General features: G+C 44.4%; 4 protein-coding genes across 4 annotated transcripts; 1 reads left to right on the top strand and 3 right to left on the bottom strand.

Annotated features, from left to right (window-relative positions):
- Positions 1 to 1,633: 1,633 nt before the first annotated feature.
- On the top strand, positions 1,634 to 3,167 carry LOC112879523. Its single transcript, XM_025943792.1, has 5 exons — positions 1,634 to 1,659; positions 1,752 to 1,913; positions 2,019 to 2,072; positions 2,189 to 2,338; positions 2,793 to 3,167. Exons 2-5 carry the CDS (start codon positions 1,758 to 1,760, stop codon positions 3,165 to 3,167), a joined length of 735 nt encoding a protein of 244 aa, XP_025799577.1. The 5' UTR covers positions 1,634 to 1,659; positions 1,752 to 1,757.
- A 5,032-nt stretch (positions 3,168 to 8,199) lies between these two features.
- On the bottom strand, positions 8,200 to 8,712 carry LOC112883517 (EG45-like domain containing protein). Its single transcript, XM_025948819.1, has 2 exons — positions 8,592 to 8,712; positions 8,200 to 8,480 (listed from the first exon to the last, which is right to left on the bottom strand). The coding sequence occupies exons 1-2, from the start codon at positions 8,710 to 8,712 to the stop codon at positions 8,200 to 8,202; spliced, it is 402 nt and encodes a 133-aa protein (XP_025804604.1).
- Positions 8,713 to 9,767: 1,055 nt separating this feature from the next.
- LOC112881119 (zinc finger MYM-type protein 1-like) lies at positions 9,768 to 11,252 on the bottom strand. The gene has a single exon (XM_025945821.1). The coding sequence runs from the start codon at positions 11,250 to 11,252 to the stop codon at positions 9,768 to 9,770; it is 1,485 nt and encodes a 494-aa protein (XP_025801606.1).
- A 4,058-nt stretch (positions 11,253 to 15,310) lies between these two features.
- LOC112881927 (ABC transporter G family member 11-like) lies at positions 15,311 to 19,697 on the bottom strand. Its single transcript, XM_025946858.1, has 6 exons — positions 19,122 to 19,697; positions 18,854 to 18,933; positions 18,217 to 18,681; positions 16,953 to 17,039; positions 16,689 to 16,817; positions 15,311 to 16,573 (listed from the first exon to the last, which is right to left on the bottom strand). Exons 1-6 carry the CDS (start codon positions 19,579 to 19,581, stop codon positions 15,620 to 15,622), a joined length of 2,175 nt encoding a protein of 724 aa, XP_025802643.1. The 5' UTR covers positions 19,582 to 19,697; the 3' UTR covers positions 15,311 to 15,619.
- Positions 19,698 to 19,902: the final 205 nt, after the last annotated feature.

Raw genomic sequence — 19,902 nt, 5'->3', positions numbered from 1 at the left:
TGTTTGGAATCACATTCTTCCATAGATCTCTCCATTCAGGGGTAACGATAAAAGGGTTTGTGCAAAAAAAAAATTCAGCACAACCAAAGTCATGGTCTAGTAGATAAAAGTCGACCATACATCTCTCTATTGCAAACATCACATTACTATTCAAATAATCTAGATGAAGTTAAATGGGATAAAAAAATAGGGGCAAACTCAGAAATTCAATCTACGAGCAGTTTATTTCCCCCTTCTTCTTCCTCCTCCCTTCTCTCTTTCTCTACTTCTTTCTCGTCCTTTTCTTCTTCTTGAGCCATGGCAAAAAATTATTGGGGAGCTTTGAAAGTGATCCGCCCCTGTCATCGAACTATCAGGAGCAAGTGAATCGTGGCATGCACGCACACTAATTCTAGGATATGGAAAGATAATTAGATAAGTAGCATGCTGTGACCCATCAATTATTTTTGGTTTATTTTACCAAACAAAATATCTTTATGCCTCTTTTCAATAAAAGCATACCGGTAAAAATTAAAGGAAACCATTAATTACATTATTAATGCTTTTCCGTAAACTTAGCTATGGATGCAATCATAGAGAATAGGAGTAAGACCTACTAGGAAGTCAGGGCGTATTTGGATGCTTGCCGCCAGTTGCCGGGCCAAAGCATGGCCAAATTTTGGTCGTCGATTTGGCCGCCCGAGAATTGGTCAGGTGAGGGCAAAAAATTGAACTGAGCCATTGGCACGCAATTCAGAACGAGCCAATTTATGGCAGGCATCCAAACAGCCTACCTACCCATGCTCAGCGGCCAAATATGGCTCGGCAACCAGCGGCTGGCATCCAAACGTGCCCTCAATGACCAACCCCTTAACATGTCTTATATGTGAATTAATTCACAATGTTTCGCATATCGACAGGTTTCGCAATTGAAGGCAAAACATTTGTAATATGAAGTCTCGATTTTTGTGTGATATTCCTACAATTCAAGTACCTGAATTAGTTTAAGTATTTCAATCATAAAGTTTAGCAAAAGCTCACATGATTGTTTCATTGTCTAATATTTGTGAATTAGAACCAAATATGAAATTTGCTGCCAGTTCTTAAATCCCTAAGATGCTTATTACTGCGTAGTGCAATTCAAGCTTATAGATATGAAACTGATTTTTACATATATTTATTTAGTAGCAGGAGCCAGAGAATTATTTGTTTCCTTATAATTGATTGCAGTTTCCTTACAGATATGAACCAGATAAGTCAGAATGGACAGCTCACATTAAGTTGGAGCGCACTAAAATTTGCCTATATATTGTGGCCAAGCAAAGAACACTCTTTGCGAGTCCTACTCTATGGGTTATCTTGTCAAAGCCATCTTGCTATGCTTCTCTGCATCATGCTACTTCACTTCGGTCGAATCAACAGATTCAGCCCGCAATGTACAAACCGAGGATAAGGTAACGAGATCCAATTGTTGAATTACTTGTTTTCGTTTTTCGATCCCCTTGCTTGTATATCCTGTTTGAATCTTGAATTATTTTCGTGATTAGATTGAAATCTACGATGCAAGGGAGTTTTTTGTTTCCATAACAGCCATTTTTGCAGAATGCAACTCGTTGGATGCCAAGACCTATTCACTTCCATGGGAGACAGAAATTTCAATTCGAAGACTCTGTTCAGCATGTAATCTCTCTCTCTCTCTCTCTCTCTCTCTCTCTCATTATTTCTTTGAATGTTCTCTGGCTAATAAGCACATCTAAACTCTCTACCACTAGCTTGCTATGTGGCACACAGAGCCAGGCAAATTCTACGGCCTCCGAGCTCAAATGTCCATATGGGGTTCACCAGATCAACAAGACCATCAAGAATCAGGAGCATCCATACTGGTCTCATGCGAACAAGACGGCCGCATCGCCTCAGTTCAAGCTGGATTTCATGTAAAAACAAACAGCATAGATAGCTGGTTCTTCTAGACCTCATCCCTGATGTTTTGCAAGAAGCTAGTACACTGTCCTGAAACTATTTGTGGCTTTGCTTTGCAGGTTTCAACTTACCTGTACAATAACAGGGACATTCGCTTCTTCACATATTGGACAGTAAGTGCAAACCATGGAGCATTTCTCTGCATGCAGGTCATGAGCAGACCGAATATATACAAGTGACTGTACATCCATAATGGAGTAATGCTTTTTTCCTCTTTATCACTGCGAAGAGAGATGTGTACAATTCGACAGGATGCTACAACTTGAGATGCCCAGGATTTGTGCCGGCAAATGGAGCTGCACTTGTGCCGGGCCAAGCTGTTGCTCCTCCATCAGTTTATGGTGAACAAGATCACTACGTCACAATTAACCTAAATAAGGTGCCTCCTGTAACCAGTAGATAAATTAAAACTAATTGATCAATACATTACCTTTTACTTGTTATGCATTAGTTCAGTCAAACATGATCACCTAGCATATAGACAAATCAATTCTGATTATACATAGAACAATTTCCTTGAGATATACTCCCTCCATTTCATATTATAGGTCATCTTAGCCTTTCTAGGTACATTATTTTTAATATGCATCTAGATATACACCTATATCTAGACATATAGAAAAAAACTATGCATCTAGAAATATTAAAACGGCCTATAATTTAAAATAGAGCGAGTACATGCTAGACAAATAAAGACACAAATCATCAGAATATGGCATATAGTAAACGAGGACCCAAATCTCGTGGTCATTTTTCGAGGAAAATGGTACTAGTGCTAGTAAGTAATAACTTCCCATTTTTTCCTCTCTTTAATATTTGCATGAAAATCACAGGATCCAAATTCCGGAGATTGGTTAGTGTACCGGCATGATTTGGAGACCCCGTCATACCTGGGTCACTTTCCAGGTGACATCTGCCCCGGCACGCCTCGAACACTGGCGCTGACAGGGTTCGTGAGTTACCGGAAGGGTGCGCAGGGTCCTCCAATGGGGAGCGGCCATCTCCCTAACGACCAGGACGACAAGAAAACAGCGTACTTCAAGCACATCAAGCTCTACGACGGCAAGGGCCACACCGTTGACCCGATCACGACTCCCATGGTCCGGGTCGTTGATCGGCCGGACTGCTACGACGAGACCTCAGTGATAGTGAAGATCAAGAGTGGGTACATGTTTTACTATGGCGGACCACCTGGTTGTAAAGGCTAGGGTATAAGACAAACGGAACCGTTCCCTTTTGTTCATCCAATAAAAGTGCCCCGACTAATTCTAGCTCACTTTCTCTTTTTATCGAAAAACATGCTTAGGTACGGACTCGAAAAAAAATTCTAACTCACTGCCTCACTTATAGCCAGACATTCTTGTCCGTGGGCAGCGAGCCCGTTTATAATCTGGCCCCAAGCGGTTAGAACTATTAGAGTCTCCTAGGCATGGATCAACGGGTTTCAGACATTAACATTCATATAAACACCAGGGTTTATGTCTAGATTATATATCAGAGGGAGAGAGAAAGAGAAAAGGAGAGAGATGGAGAAGGCAACCATCAATCGTGGTGGAGGTGTAGCTGGCCATGTCGACGGTGATGATATAGTCGAACGTTGAGGTGGCTGGCGAGTGGCGGCGGCGGTGCGGTGCAAGGGTGATGGCGCTTCCCACCGCTTTAGCGCTCCGTAGATCGATAGGGTTTTTCGGTGGGTGAGTGGGGCACGGCGAACTTTGGCATGCGTGCCCCTGGCCCCCACCTCTCATCTATAGCGTTGCACGACGTGGGCCCACCAACCGTGTTTGGGTTGGGCGCCCCGATCAGGGCGCGATCAAGGAGTCCGACTCGATCATTGGACCGAGTCGGATAAGATCAACACTAACATTCTCCCTCTTATCTCATCTTATATTTTCATACTTATTATTACTTGTACTTCACGTCTACTTCTTAATCAATTGATATATAGAGCACACTGCATCATGACAGTTACTTCTACACCATCAGACGCAACGACTACAATACACCCATTCATCTCAAAATAAACACTAGGCCTCTTTGTAATCCAGATATCATAGGCTCTACCATAGACCCATGTCGACTGAGTGTTCTCTGAACACATTGGGCGGTAAGCCTTTGGTGAGTGGATCCGCAAGCACTTGCTTGGTCCTTGTACGTTCAATACTTTCAGCAGGATTCTAGATTTTCTCCAATGTATCTCTTGATGTCAATGTGTTTGGCAGCACACTTGACTTGTTGTCATCGGAGCGAAATATTTAATTCCGAGCATGACTTTATCAACTTTTACGTGCCTTCTTGGTTGCCACACATCATGTTATACTATAGGTATGCATCGCTGATGATGCTGCAACTGTGTGTTTATTTTGTTTGGAGCTTTTCCACAATAAAACTTCAAACTGCGAGTGTTAGTAATTACTGTAGATTTTACTACATTTTTGTACATTTTGCAAAAGCTCTGTCTTTGTACTCACGACTATTCGAGAGTATTTGTTCTTCTTAACTTAGCATGAGGCCTGTCATAATTTGTAAAATTGCAAGATATTCTTAACTCCACTCCAGTGATCTATAGCTAGTGATGTATAGCTAGATTGGACTTATGCCAAAACTTCCCAGATACTTTAAGACCTACGTCAGGGTAAATTCTTACTTGAGCACACTCTAAGCTTCGACAGCTGAAGCACATTATATTTGATCGATCACTTTGTGGTTTCTAGGACTTTGAAATTTTCCAAATTCATTACCCTTGAATACAGAAGCAAGTGTAGATTTACTCGCATGCATACTATATTTATTTAGAACCTCTTCTAAGTATGCCTTTTGCAATAGTCTTAGTACCCTTTTTCTTCTTTCTCGGTGAACTTCCATTCATAAAACGAAAGAAGTTTCACCTAGATCTTTCATATCATTATTAAGGATAAAACTTCTTCTTCTCCAAAAGCACATTAACATCACTACTAACAAGTAAAATATCATCCACATACAAGATGAGAAAAATGAACTTCCCATTCTTAAGCTTTGCATAAACGCAATTGTCCTCCTCATTCTCCTTAAAAACACAAATCCTCTTATTGTTTCATCAAACTTTAAATACCATTGTCTGGAAGCTTATTTTAGTCCATAAATAAATTTCTTCAAGCAACATCTCATACATGCTTTTCCTTCCACGACAAAACCTTTAGGTTGCGCCATGTGAACATTTGCATAAAAATCCCCATCAAGGAATGCAGTCTTTACATCCATCTGATATAACTCTAAATCATAAGGCGCCACTAACGACATCATGATTCTAAAAGAATCCTTGCGTAATGCCGGAGAAAAATCTTATTATAATCTATTCTTTCTCTTTGCGTGAAGCCTTTCACCATAAGTCGCACTTTCTATCTTTCAACATTCCCTTGAAATCATATTTTAGCTTTGTAGACCTATTTGCAGCCTACTATCTTGGCTCCTTTAGGAATATCTTGTAAGTCCCAAATATTGTTGGTACTTATGAATCTCATTTCATCTCTCATGGCTTTAAGCTATTTCTGCGAATGAGCACTTCTCATGGCTTCTTCAAATGAGGTGGGATCACCTTCTATTTAAATTTTCTTATTATTAACATGGACTTTTCTAACCCTTTGATATCTTCCAGGACCTCAACCTATGGCACATATTCCATGTGGGGCTGTTGCAGCTCTTTTTTACGTGCGACAACAGTTTCTATCGGCTCCTGAAGGATAGGTTCCTTATTATCATTCGTTGTTGCCACATGAGAACTATCAACACGTGTTGTTACTTTAGTGTCCTGCACTTTTAGTGCAACAGCAACAGGTATCGAGGAAAGCAACTCTTGAATCATCGGAGTGGGAACGTGTACCCGCTTCTCTTCAAGGCTAATTTTTTAAGGTACCATGCGCCCCTGACCATCTCGTCCTCCAAGAAGACAGCATGTCTCGTTTCTACGAACAATAAAATGACAACTTACTGTCTTGAAATCTAGCTTAAATATTTTTGGTTATATACTTTAGCCTCAGCTGGACAACTTACACGGTATTTTGAGCACCGATTTACTTGGTACTCGATTGAGAATATGAATGGCGGTTTTTTTATGCCTCCATCCACAAACTTATCGGTAAAGAGGATTAACTTATCATACTTCTCACTATATCCATATTGGTTGCGTCGTTCAACTATTTTGTTCTGCTGAGGCTCGTCCAGTATGAATACTGGCCAACTAGCTATCTTCCTATTGGAACTGTAAAAGGATCAAGGAATTTAGCTATTTCTTTGCATAGAGATATCGATATCATGACTGTTGTACTCCACCGACGGTCATAGTCATTTTTAATTGATCATCCTTCTCTTCAATACATAATATGCATTGCATTCTATCTAAAGTATAGGGGAATAAAGAGTGGCCTTCTTAACTGATCTTACGACGGAGAGTATCTTTCTTAACTAATCTCACAATCCTTCCCCTCGAAACATGGCATAAACTTTATTGGCATAATTTCAAAAACTAATTAAAATTCTCATGAATGAGGAGACATTTATTACTTTCTTCATTTACTCTTCACTCATTCCAATTCAAGGACTTGACAAGGTCCTTTATTATCGATACTTCTGCAAGTCATGCTCATATATTTTTCTTATCTTTTGATTTGTATACAACTTCCTTTTATCCTAAAACTCATTCCAGATCAATATGATACTATAAGGAAGGGATCGAATAATTCATTTTCTTATTGATGTGCTCAGCTCGATTGATAGATTCAACCTGTCAAGCCTTAATGTGTCCCTTTTTTTCGATCCATATTTAATAACTCCATCTAGTGGCCATATTATGCATTCAAAGAATGTTCATTTTACCATTACTAGATTACTTCGTAATGAGCTACTCAATTAGAGTGCCCCCATACATTTGTAAAGAGTTAGTTAATTGACTCTCCACCTTCTTAAGATTTAGCAATGGTACAATTTGGGATTTCTCCCCTTATGGCCTTAACCCATTGAGTGCTTAATGACCATGACACAATATAATTGTACGGTTGATTCTAGGATAGCATGAGAGCTACCTCAAACCTCTCTCATTGTGTGGGATATACTAATAGCACAAGAGTCATCACAAACTTCTCGCAGGATATGAATAGCAAGGACAATGCCAAAACTTCTCTCGCAGGATATGAATAGCAAGGACAAAGCCAGAATTGACTCTCAGGACATATGCAGTGTTTGAACATTTAAGACATCAAAATCAGAAATAAATCCGAATACTTTGTAACACACATGTTTAATCCAACGTTGGTCAAATTAAACATGCATCTGACTTATTGCAACAAACTTTAGTCATTATGACAGAAACATTCACTTACACTTTGTTTTTCAATTAAATCTTCTCGTTGGTTCCAATTAATTCAGAAAATTAATGAACTAACAATAGTAAAATCTAGTGTGAGAATTACTGAACTTATTGTGGCCTAAGGCCCTTTTCACGTACCCCAGCAAAACAGCCCTTTGGCTTGCAGCCGAGTAATCTCAAGCGTTGATGGAAATTAACGGTTGTCCGTCATACATTCTACATCATCATTGGGCAGAAATAGAACTAATGCATCGTCATTTTCTCTAGAGTAAACATACAATGTTCTTCTACATGAATCCTACTTCACCAATGGGCAAAAAAAGGAATAATGCATGAAAATTTATGAATAAACTTATAATACTGCTATTATCAATGTTGGTCAGAAAATAACAATATCATAATTAAATTGAATAAACTATAACTACTCTTCCAATTAAATTGTCCCATTGGTTGTAATTTAATTGAAAAATTAATCATAAAATGAAGAGTCTTTCTTAACTGAGTATCTTTCTTAACTAATCTCACACAAGTGGGCCTCGGGCCCTCTATAAGCGGGCCGTCGAACCGCTGGGCTGGAGGCCTCCTATACAGCTCGCCAAATTTTGTTCCGGATTGTGTGCTAACATAACACGCGTTTCATATTCTTCGTTAAGGAGCAAACCAAACAGCAGGGCGCAGCACTGTTTTTATTTCAGTTTTCACACACACACACACACACACACACACACACACACACACACACACACATGCAGCTACTGATCATCAGTAGCTAGGCAGCACACACATTCGTCGAGCCGTAATTCAGATCCTGCAAACGACCAGGCCACATGCACATCAAAATCTGCTGCGATGCAACATGAGTCTGTTATACTCTTGAGCTAATAAGTAAATGATGCGACTTACCGGCGGTACTCGATCTGGACCTTGCCGGCGTTGGGGTCGGCGATGACGGCGAAGGCCTCCTGCGAGAGGTCGATGGTGCCCCGGCAGCCCGCGGGGCAGAGGTCGACGATCTTGACGGTGACGCTCCGGCCTGTGCACGGGTGCGGCACGCCCTCGTTGGTGGCGCCCGTGCAGCTGACCACGTACTGGTGGCCGCACGCCTCGCCGCCGTTCCAGAAGGCCTCGCTCGCCGCCGCGATCATCACGCCCTGCTCCTGGTACCCGTAGCACGCCGACGCTGCACGCACGCACGCACGCACGCATGCACGCGACATATATGTTAGGATGAAGCAACGAGAAATTTCTGACCAGAATGAAGCTCGTGATAGTAACTGGATGCTCTACGTACGTGTGTAGCTAGGGGTGTAGAAAGTTGCGAAGCCTGGAGTCCCCGCGACCAGGGACACCATCGCAACAAGGCCTACCGCCATGGCCAGAGCAACGGAGGCTGTGGCCTTAGGCATCGCCATTGCCGTCGATCCGACCTGGCAGGAGGCTAAGGATATCCTGATGATCGCGGATGCCTAGGAGGGGAGCGACGAAACTAACTGGGATCCGGCGCATTTTATAGGCAAGCTGCGACCTGCGAGGTCCCAGATGACACGATGCAAGCCACGCCCAAGCATGAAAAAATATGTGTAAAAATGCAGGCCATGTCTCCACTGCGCTCCAACCAAGCGACGGGAATCCATGACATCGCGCCGCACACCTCGTTACTTCCTACGCACGATGCCGGCATGCCGCTTCACGAACGTTCGAGCGAGGAGGCATCCGCATCCGCCAGTGGGCATCATCCATTAAAGATAATAACGCCATGAGAGCGAGCGAGTGAGGTCTGTTTCACTCGGTCCTCCTCGGGAGCTACGGCTCGTTGCCTCCCAAGCAAAGCATGGTAGTAGATGGTAAAGAGATGGTTCCTCGGCCACGGTGCCGCGCGGACGAGACCGCGATACATGCCGTCACTGCTGCAACGCGCGCCGCTGGGCTCGGCGGCTTATGGCGTCGCAACCTGCCCTGCGAGTCCTCGCGTCGCCCGCCGGTTTGGCTTCTCTCGGCGGCCGGACCGCGAGTGGCGTGGCGTGGCGCGTGCGTGTCTGTCCCGCCGGCGCTGCGGACAACACAGCCGCCAGATTGCGCGCCTGACTCGGCGAAAGCAAAGGCCACGTCGTTCACAGCTTGATGATCATGAAAGGGACACTGCCTAGCAGGTACCAGAGGGCAAGTCCCAGCCCAAATAATGTAACCGGATAGTTTCTATACTTTCAAAATATCCTAATGTTCCAGAATAAGTGCATTTCTAACTAATTTCAAACACGTTACAGCAATGAGAAATGACCTTGTTATCAGTGGCGGAGCCAGACACAAACAACAGCAGGGGCCAATGACAATGAGCACAGAGAAAGTTCGCAAAGAAATAGAGCTACAAGAACCACAATCACTATATTAATTAAGCTTACTATTGTTCAGCAATATATAAAGAGTGTTCAAAAGATCGAACTTACTTTAAGTTGGCAGGACATAAACTTCAAAAGTGTACTTTTCGTTTCTTCACATCAATAAAATCATGAATTATGTCTTCATAATTGTAGTCCCCAAGAATTTCAGCTTCTATATTCACTAGCATGCTATTAGCGAGAAAGTCATCTTCCATTCTGTTGCGTAGCCTTGTTTTAATGATCTTCAAGATAGAAAAAGCACGCTCAGCAGTAGCAGTTGAAACCGGAAGAGTGACAAGCAACCGAAGTAACCGATCAACCAAGTTGAAGACTCTATGACGTCCTGTGTTAACAAGACATTTGCAAAGCTCGGCTAAAGTTGCAATTCTTTTGAGGTCATCACTTCTAGAAGCCTCCACAACAAAATAGTTTAATTGGTACTCCAATCCAATTATTTCTTGTTGGTTAAAATCAGCTGGATAGTACTTCTCAACCATCTTACAAATCTCACTAGATTGGAAAGATGCAAAACCATTTTTTGGAACCAATGTGACACAAATGGATAAAAGACCAATCACCTTCTCATTAAACTTCAGATTTAGTTCAGCCAACTGAGTATCAAGTGTTGCCCGAAATACCTCCACTCTAAAGAAATGATCTGTGGTAAAATGATTAGGTTGACGACGAGCACGGCCACCACGTAAAATGTATGTTTCATCCATGTTCGGGATATCAATATCATGGTCCACACAGAACTCCATAACCTTGCAAATAAAAGTTTCCCAACCATCATCTGATCTCATTTTCTCAAGAAGAATTTTTGTTGTTTGCACAAGACGGATAGCATTTACTATGTCCTGTGATTTCTTTTGGAGAGCTTGACCAAGTTGTTCGGTGATCTCCAATATTTCTCTCATGAGACATAGAATAAATACAAACTCAAAAGATATCATGTAGTTGAAAGAAGTATCCCCATCAGCACGATTTGTACCAGCTGTTGAGTCAGCAGCTAAATTTTGCAAAACTGTACTTACTGGATTAAACATGTCCATAAGGCTCGAAATTGAACCTAAGTGTGAACCCCACCTAGTGTCTCCTGGACGTTTTAGTGAGCGGATTTGATTTGCCCCTTGACCTGTCTCAAGCTCATCAACAGCCAACAACCGTGCAAGTTCAACCACTTGGGCATCATGAAGCTCATCATGCCGCTTTGCTGACGAGTCAACTGTGTTCACAATAAAGAGTAACTTCTGAAAAAACTGAGTAACAGGAACAACATCCTTTGCTGCAGCAACCAAAGCAAGTTGTAAACGATGTGCATAGCAATGGACATAATAAGCATAAGGGCATTCTTTAAGAACAAGTGCTTGCAGTCCATTCAACTCCCCCCTCATATTACTAGCACCATCATAACCTTGACCTCGAAGGTTCTGCACATCAAAACCATAGGTAGACAATACATAGCATATCTCCGCTTTCAGCGTTAGAGCTTTTGTGTTCCTCACATGTACCAAGTCAAAGAATCTTTCTTGTAAAACACCATCAATATCAACAAATCTCAGAACAATTGCCATTTGTTCTCGCTTTGAAATGTCACATGTCTCATCTACAAGAATAGAGAACTTTTGATCACCAATTTCTTCACGAATATGCTTCCTGATTTTCAATGCAAAAATACTTAAAATTTCCTTTTGAATATCAGGTGACGTGTACTTGGCACATTGAGGAGCATTTTCCAAGACAACGGCAGCAATTTCAGGATTAAATTCTGCAAGAAGTTTAATCAATTCAATAAAATTTCCTCTATTTTTTTATTCAAGTTTCTCATCATGAGCTCTAAGAGAACAAGCTTGAAAGGTCAACCACTTGACAACAGCAATTGATGTTCTCAAACGTAGACGATTTTTTTCCCTCTCTTGATTACTTGCTACCTCCATAATATTATCTATATGATTCAGATTATTCAACAAAGCTTGGCATTCCTTAGCTGAGTTGTTGTGTTCCGAGCAAGGATCAGATCCTATATGAACCAAGAATGCACAATTTTTTCTATCATGAACTTTTTTCCAATTGTTGAATCCCTGTATTGTGAAGGCATCAAAACCACCCCTTTTCTTTATATTTTTGCTGCAGAGAAAACAAAGAAGACAATATGCCTTGCCACTACTCTCTGAATATTCTAACCAAGATGGAAACTCACTGAACCAATGGTATTGGAAACGGCGTTGATGTCCCTGAGGACCAAAAGCTTTATAATTCTTCAATTTTGGTTGCATCGGACCTAACTTCAAATATGCTCGCTGAACTTCATTCTGTTGATTGCTTGGATACTCCCATATTTGTGGACGCAATGCAGGGTCCCTCTCTAAGAACTCAATTCCGCGAAATAAAACAGGAATAGGCTGCTGTTCCTCTTGCCTATGATGATGTTCGGCCTCAATCAGGGGAAGGGGAGATTGATCAGCATCACGAGGTGGCTCTTCCACTTGGACTTGCACTTGCTCATTCTCAATGTTTGATTCATCCCTTTTCCTTTTGAAAAATGAATTAATTCCTTTCTGTTGTATACGCATTGTTATCTACAGAAAAACATACTAATTTGAAACAGGGGAACTGAACAAGGCACCCTAAAAATCTAAATGGAGTAGAGAAAAATTTAGATTAAACTGCTATCTGTACCTTCGTAGCTCTGGCCTCTGGATTAGATCAGCAATTCAGAATACAGCTGCCAAATGCGATGAAGAAGGAGCCGACTCAGCCGAGGATGGAGTGAAGCTGCCAAATCCGGTCTGCGCCTGGCCGCTTCGGCCTCTCTGGCGGCGTCTCCGCGTATGCCCTCGCCGCTCGTGCTGCTTGCGTTTTGGGAACCGACCAGAGCGAAGCTTGCAATGGAAGGCAAAACGTCTCTGCCTCTCTGGACTCCCGCCGCGTGGGTGCTATACTGCTATTGTTTCCTGGCTTGCTTGTTATCTGCTTCATGGGCTGATCTCGTGATGCTTGGCCTGCTGGCCTGCTGCTGCTTATTTACTTCATGGGCCGATCTGGACACGATCTGGTGCAGTCCCCTGCTGCTACGTGTGTGTGTTTGTGGGCTAAATCTGCTCATACTTATTATATCTATAGAAATTTGCAAAGGGCAAGGGGGGGCCGCGGCCCAGGCTGGCCGATGACTGGCTCCGCCAGTGCTTGTTATAGTTGTGATTGATCGGAAGCCGTGTTATCTCTTTGGTTTCCTAGATTCTGAATAAATATGTATGCATTGAAACCAAGAAAATAGCATTGGCTCTATGTATTCTTTTATACATATTTTATATTGGTGTGGGCGTTGTTTAATTGATGATCTCACTAGAAGCTAAAAAGTGTACTATTCATCAGATAAAATATGAGAAGTTATTTTAGAAGAGAGGTAGTAGACATTATTTTTTATAAACTATATAACTATTAGATGGTTCCTTCGATTATTATCCAATTCCCCTCCCCCTCCTCTTTCTTTCTTTTTTGATTTCACCGGGCTGGTTTTTTGAATGAAAAACGATTTCCACTATCTCCTCATAATTTCACTGTCACATCATTATTTTTCTTACACATCACCGTTCGAACTGATATTATAGAAATCAATCGAGCCATCACATCGGGGCTGACGGGCTGCACCTGATTTGTGACAAAAATTATGCATGGATGCTGACCGTATGAAGTGATTTTTTTTAGAGGAGTATGAAGTGAATGTGCTGAAAGGGCGCGGTTACCCATCACTTCTCGCGCAAACCATCACCTGAAGCCCGCGATTTTGCACCGCAGTATCGAGATGTTATTTTGAACGGTCCATTTATTGTTTGACTGTTTTGTATGTCCCCAGCTAAATAGAAGAGAGCTAAATAGAAGAGATTTTGTGCACGCATATAGAAGTAGACAAAGTGCTGAAGATGCAAATCCGAAATAAAAGAATCTATAACTATTAAACCGAGCATCCAGATAAAATTTGGATTGCACCATAATCTTTCTTATGAGAAGATCTTCAAAATAAGACCACACTTATCTATGTTTGCATGATATTTTTTAAAAGTATTTTTAATACTAAATACTTAATTTCGGAAATTGGGAACATAAATATTTTAAGAACACGAACAAATAATTATTTTGCGAACAAAAAGTTAAAATTAATGAAAAAATAATAATGTACAACGAATAAAATATTACACATCGCGAACATATGATAAATAATAAAAATAAATATCACAGACAAATGAGTCAGCATCATCGAACAGTTTAGTCTACAAAGAGAACAAATAACTTGATATTACGAACAAATTAGTTACACGTGAATAAATAATTTTACATGAAGAAAAAAATGCATTGTGAATAAATGAGTCATCAGCAATAACTATATATGTCTGGTAGAGTAATTTAGAATATAAAAATTTTCAGTAATTTTTTGCTACTTGAATTTTTTATGTACCAAGAAAAAAATATCTACAAAGAATAAGAAAAATGAATAGACATAAGAAAAGGAATAGAGAAAGAAAAATAAATCAAGTGGAGAAGACAAAAGAAAGACAGACAGATTATGGAAGAATTGTCTACGATTAGATTAGAAATAAAGTAAATAAGGAAGAAAGAAATAGGAAAGAAAAACAAAATATAGAGAAGAAACAGAAAAAAGAAAAAGAAACTAAAGCTTTGCATGCATGCAGCAGCATGCGTGGACAGTACAGCCAGGCTACAGCACGTAGTGACATGACATATACCAAACGAACCGGCAAGCTGGGCCGTCAGAAATTAATTAGACCGAATTCACGTGATGGCTCATCTGACGCGCTTCAGGTGATGGAATAGGAATTTGTAACGCGTGCCACGTATAGTCGCAGCGGTGCCCAACGGCCCGGCTCCTCAGCAATTCGCCGAGCGGACCAGCAGGTGCCGTGTGCGGGCCCAGCATGCCTTTTTAACTAACGAGGTCACTTTCCTAAACAAAGGCCCTTCAATATGGGTCTCATTTACTTCATATCAGCCCTCCAGTTACTATTTTGTTGGAACTGCGCACTTTTTCTCTTTTGAAAAGAGAAAAAAAGAAACTCTCGACCTGCAAATAAATTCTGACGAGTAGCGAATTGAGGACAGATAAGTAGGTTAGATTCCCGGTGAAAATTGGCTCAGCATTCCCGTTAAAAAAAATTGGCTCAGCACAGGTGTTTGAATAGGTGTAGGAATGTGACCTCGTTAGTTTACATTTCGTGTGAATTTATTTGAATATTTTTTATATTTTCATTTAGCATGTTAACGCTTTGTTCTTACTCATTTTGATTTTTTTCACAATTTAGCCCGAAAAATGAAACGATTTAACCGGTTACCGATCATACCGCCCACCTCTGGTAATTTCTCCATCACGGTAGTACACGCAACTCCATTTAACGGTAAAGCCACATCACATCTGTATTTTTTTATCTCGATTAGTACTACCCGCACCTTTTTTTTTTCCCTTCGCTGTGTTCATCCGTGTTCACGTTTGAGTTGCCTGAAGATTTCATCAACTTCAGACCCCTGCCCTCTCAAAAAAAAAAGAACTTCAGACCCCTGAAGCCTTGGAGATGTGTTTTAAAAACCAAAGAAAGAGTCATGGAAAATTAGAAAGAAATTGACGCAAACACGACAAAGAAAGTACTCTACTGAAGCAACATATATACATTATTACAACACTTTAAAGCTACGAAACGGGAAATGAAGTTCCCATAAGCCCACTGGCAACTGGCCGGAAGTAAAAAGAGCCCCCAATTCTAGTATCAGTGTGTCACGCAAGCCTTGCAACATCTCCTTGTCCAAGAGAAGATGGCAAGATTGCGCAACACTTTGCATTCATAACCATCTCACACTACTGCTACTATACATACACACTAGCAGCCCCAACAAAGGCATCATGTTGTCGATCGGTCGGCCTCCGCGTAGATCAGGGGCTGCCGGAGCCCTTCTCAGCTACGTGCACGGACGGCGCGGCGTTCCTGAACCTGAACCCCTTTATCATGGGCTTCACCTTCTCGGTGAGCTTCACGATGGCCAAGAAGAGCAGCCTGTAGAGCACGACCATCCCGCAGAGGATGCCGAGGTCGACCCACTTGTTGTACCCCATCTGCACCTGCCAGTAGTCCCTCAGGATCTCGCTGCCGGAGATGGTGGCGGCGCCGCCGGCGACCACCTGGTTGCTGGGGAACGTGAGACCCAGGAACTCGTTCTTGTAGAACCCCTGGTTGGCGTACTTGTGGAAGGCGATGTAGTACATGGGGTAGCGCCAGAAGGGCTTGGGCAGGTCGTTGGGGAGGCGGAAGAAGCCGCCGTTGAGCATCATGACGCCCTGGATGCCGGCGCCGGTGATGATGCCCATGAGGAAGTCCGGGACGGTGCTGGCCACGATCATCATGAGCCCCTCTACGACCATCATCGCCGCGAAGAGCACCAGGGCGAAGTAGGCGAAGTGGCCGAAGCTGCTCTGGAGGCCGACCATGTAGTAGGCCATGGCGCCCGGGACCACGGAGATGAGCGCCAGGTACGGCGCCGCCGACACCGTGTTAGCGATCGTGAAGGACGCCACGCCGTAGTGCCCGTTCAGCCTCTCCCGCCCGAACACCTTCATGTCCTCGACGAACGACGGGAAGCCTCCGATGGCCATGAAGGTGAGGAAAGCGGCCACGAAGTTGAGCATGGAGCCACGAGCCTGAATTGACCCGTAGCTGTGTCCGACGTCGTAGAAAATGGTGCCGACGCAGAGGCACAGCATGATGTAGATGGCGAAGCGCAGCCAGTAGTAGCCCAGGTCCCTGTACATGTTCACGAAGGACCTCTTGGTGAGCACCAAGGATTGGGTCAGGAAGCTTGGCTGCCATTCCTTCTTCACCACTGCCCCTCCCTGCAAAAAAAAAAGGCTATCAAATTTGTAACTTTGGACCGTGAAGGTGCAGGAAATGAGTGTGCAAAATGCAGTGCCTGGAAAGCAGATTAGCAGAGTGTGATGTATGACTTACAATTTCGCGTATATCGGCGATCTGCCGAGTCACTTTCTCCATGTAGGCGGAGGATTTGTACGAGTTCACCAGCGTGTCGATTGCCTGAGCAGTGGTTATTTTCTCACCGTTCATGCCTTCTTCGATGTCCTGATCAACACAGTGTGTAAATGCATGGGGACGTGAGTATGCAAGGAGCAGCTTTCAGATGCTGGTTAAGTATTGAGTCAAGGAAAACCTGGCAGGATTATGCAAATCTCTCTTGAAGTTGTGTGATGTGCTTACCTTATCGAAGTCTTTGTTGATGGTCCTCAGGAAGTGGTCAGAAGGGTTCATCAGGGATGGACAGGGGAATCCGCTCAGAGCGAAGAACTGCAAAAAAAGAAATGCCGGTTGACTACTTGCAAGCTGAAAATGGCAGCTCTTCTTGAGTAGTACTATTCTACCAGTATCTTTCTCATGTGGGTCTTGCCCACATGAAAAAGGAACAGTTAAGACAGCTGGCCATGTACATAACATGATTGGTCCATAGAGTTGAACTACTACAATATTCAGTTATTTACTGTTTGAAAACAAGTGTCTTCAATTGTTAACTACTGGCCGATCATGTCATTTTCCTCGGTTCAAAGTTCGCTACCTGATTTCAGATACCAGTTGCTAACGAGGACGCGTGTGTTCCTTCGCGCTTCCTACTTGAAACAGACTGGTCAATTCGCAACGAGAATTTCCCTAGGAAAATAGACGGCTATTCAAAGAAGACCTACTAGTTCCTCCCCGGTTTCGTCTTCAATCACACCAATCCTTTTGTTGTATCCAGACTTATCTTGCACAGTTGTTCACCTAATACAGAAGTACCAAGTTTTATAGACCACTTGCAGTCACTATCTATGGCCGCAGAGCTATCTGCAATATTAGATTATATTGTGCTTTTCTCTGATTGTTCTTTTTTTAAAAAAAAAACTGTATCAGTGAACATGATGATGCAGGAACCCCAAGTCAAACGCAATTGAGTGGCGCAGTTGCGGTGAAGTTCACTGCTCCCACGTACTCCGATGTCACCAGTTCAATTACAGTAGGATATGTTCTACTACAATTGGCATTAACATAGGAGTATCATTTTTCTTCAGAAAAAAGCAAAAGCTGACTCGATGTCAACGAGTTCATATATATGAGTACGCATCTAAAACCAGTTGGGTCGCTGTCTGAGCGCAATAAATCTCGACCCGTGGCTTCTGTGATGAAGGCAGCGCCATAAATTGAAGCAGTTTCAATTCATATTTTGTGCAGCGGTCTCCTTCCAACTAGACGAGTTCCGACCGAATTAAACTACTCCAGATCAAACTTGCAAGTCCAAACACGTAGCACGGCCTAACATAACTACAACACTAGCCCTTGCTGTTTTTATTTCAAAGTTCTTGCATGCATTTTTGGACATGGCGATGCAATTGTCCTATAGCAGCAGCAGCAAGTCAACGAGAATGATAACGGCGTACGGATCTGCAGGTTGCACTGATCAATGAACGCGTGGCGTATGTGCGGCGGCGCGTACCTGGCTGGTCTCGGCGGCGGGGCCGAAGAAGACGGTCCTGCCGTACGCGAGGAGGCAGAGGCCGGCGAAGAGCCCGTAGACCTCGGAGCTGGGCTGGTGCACGGCGGCGACGACGGTCATGCCCTCGCGCCGCGCCAGGCGCGCGATGCGGCCGACCACGTGGTAGGAGGCGGCGCTGTCGAGCCCGCTGGTGGGCTCGTCCAGGAACAGCAGCGCGGGGCGGGTGAGGATCTCCATGCAGATGCTCACCCGCCGCCGCTGCCCGCCGCTGATGCCCTTGTGCATCCACCCGCCGATGCGCGTGTCCGCCGCGCCCTCCAGCCCCATCTCCCGCAGCGTCTCCTCCGCGCGCTCCCGCTTGGCGGCCGCCGGCATCGCGGCGGGCAGCTGCAGCTGCGCCGAGTAGTGCACCGCCTCGCGCACCGTCAGCGTCGTCATCAGCACGTCGTCCTGCGTCACGTACGCCTGCGGGGGCCACATGCGATGCGTGTGTCAGTCGGTGTGCGCGTGCGTACACGCTCACGCATGGCGGCATGGGTGATGGATCGATCCATGCCCATGCCGGGCTCGAGGAAAACGATCGAGATCTCCCGAATGGCAACACGTGGGGAACGAATGGGATCGTGCGCGCGCTTACCGATGTCCCGTAGGCTAGCTTCTGTCTCCTGCCATTGATCAGGATCTCCCCCTTCTGGCTCACGTTAGAACCTAGCCTTCCTGTAATCCCGGCCCAAAAATGCAAACGGTGTCAGCGCCCAAAGAACAGATAGATCCATCGTGTATGAGTAGGGACAAAAACTTTTGCTTGATTTGTCACGAAATCTGATTCAGCGTCCGAACGATCTCGCTCGCAAGAATCACGTGGGTATGTGTGTGTGTATGCAATCCACGTTCGTTCGTAGTACCTGCCAAGGCGTCCAGAAGGGTTGACTTGCCGCAGCCGGAGGGGCCCATGATGGCGAGCACCTCGCCGGGGCGCGCGTACCCGTTGAGACCGCAGAGGATGGGCACGCGGCCGCCGCCCTTGCCGCCGCTCGCCGACACCCAGAGGTCCTCCCAGGATATCACCACGCCCTCGTCGGTCCGGCGCAGCGACTTCTCGCGGGCGACGGGGCCGTCGGTCGTCCCGTTCCCCGCCGCGCTGATCTCCAGCGAGGGCTGCGGCAGCGGGAACGGCGGCGGCGCGAAGGAGCGCCCGCTGCCGAAGGGGAACCCGTCGGTGCTGCGCATGGACGACGACGCGCCGAGCTCGGAGTCCGCGTCGTCGTCGTGCGCGTCACCGCCACGGTCCTGCCGCCGCGGCGGGCTCGGCGTCCACCTCGGCACAACGGGGGCCTGCTGCTGCGGCGGCGGCTCGGACGCCATGTCGGAACGCTAGCTAGCTAGCTAGCTTGAGCGGCGTGAAGGCAAGCCTGAGCTGGCCAAGGCTGGAACAGCGGTGGGAAATAGCTAGCTCGTGCTGCGCTTGTTGCCTGCCTGCCTTGCTGTGTGGTGTGTGATGAATGGTGTGGTGGCGAGCTGCCGGGCTGGTTAAATAGGCAAGGCCGACGGGGCACGCGCCGGTTAAAAGGGTCGGAAGTGCGATAAATTATGGTTCGCCCGATTTATAATTCAATAATCCAAGTTAATCTTGGCATGGATTTTGATAAGGGGAGTGAGTCAAGAGCGCCGTAGCCACCTTCCCTG

This window comes from Panicum hallii, chromosome 2 (genome assembly GCF_002211085.1).
Source record: "Panicum hallii strain FIL2 chromosome 2, PHallii_v3.1, whole genome shotgun sequence".
NCBI lineage: Eukaryota > Viridiplantae > Streptophyta > Magnoliopsida > Poales > Poaceae > Panicum > Panicum hallii.
This window is presented reverse-complemented; position numbering and strand designations above follow the sequence as displayed.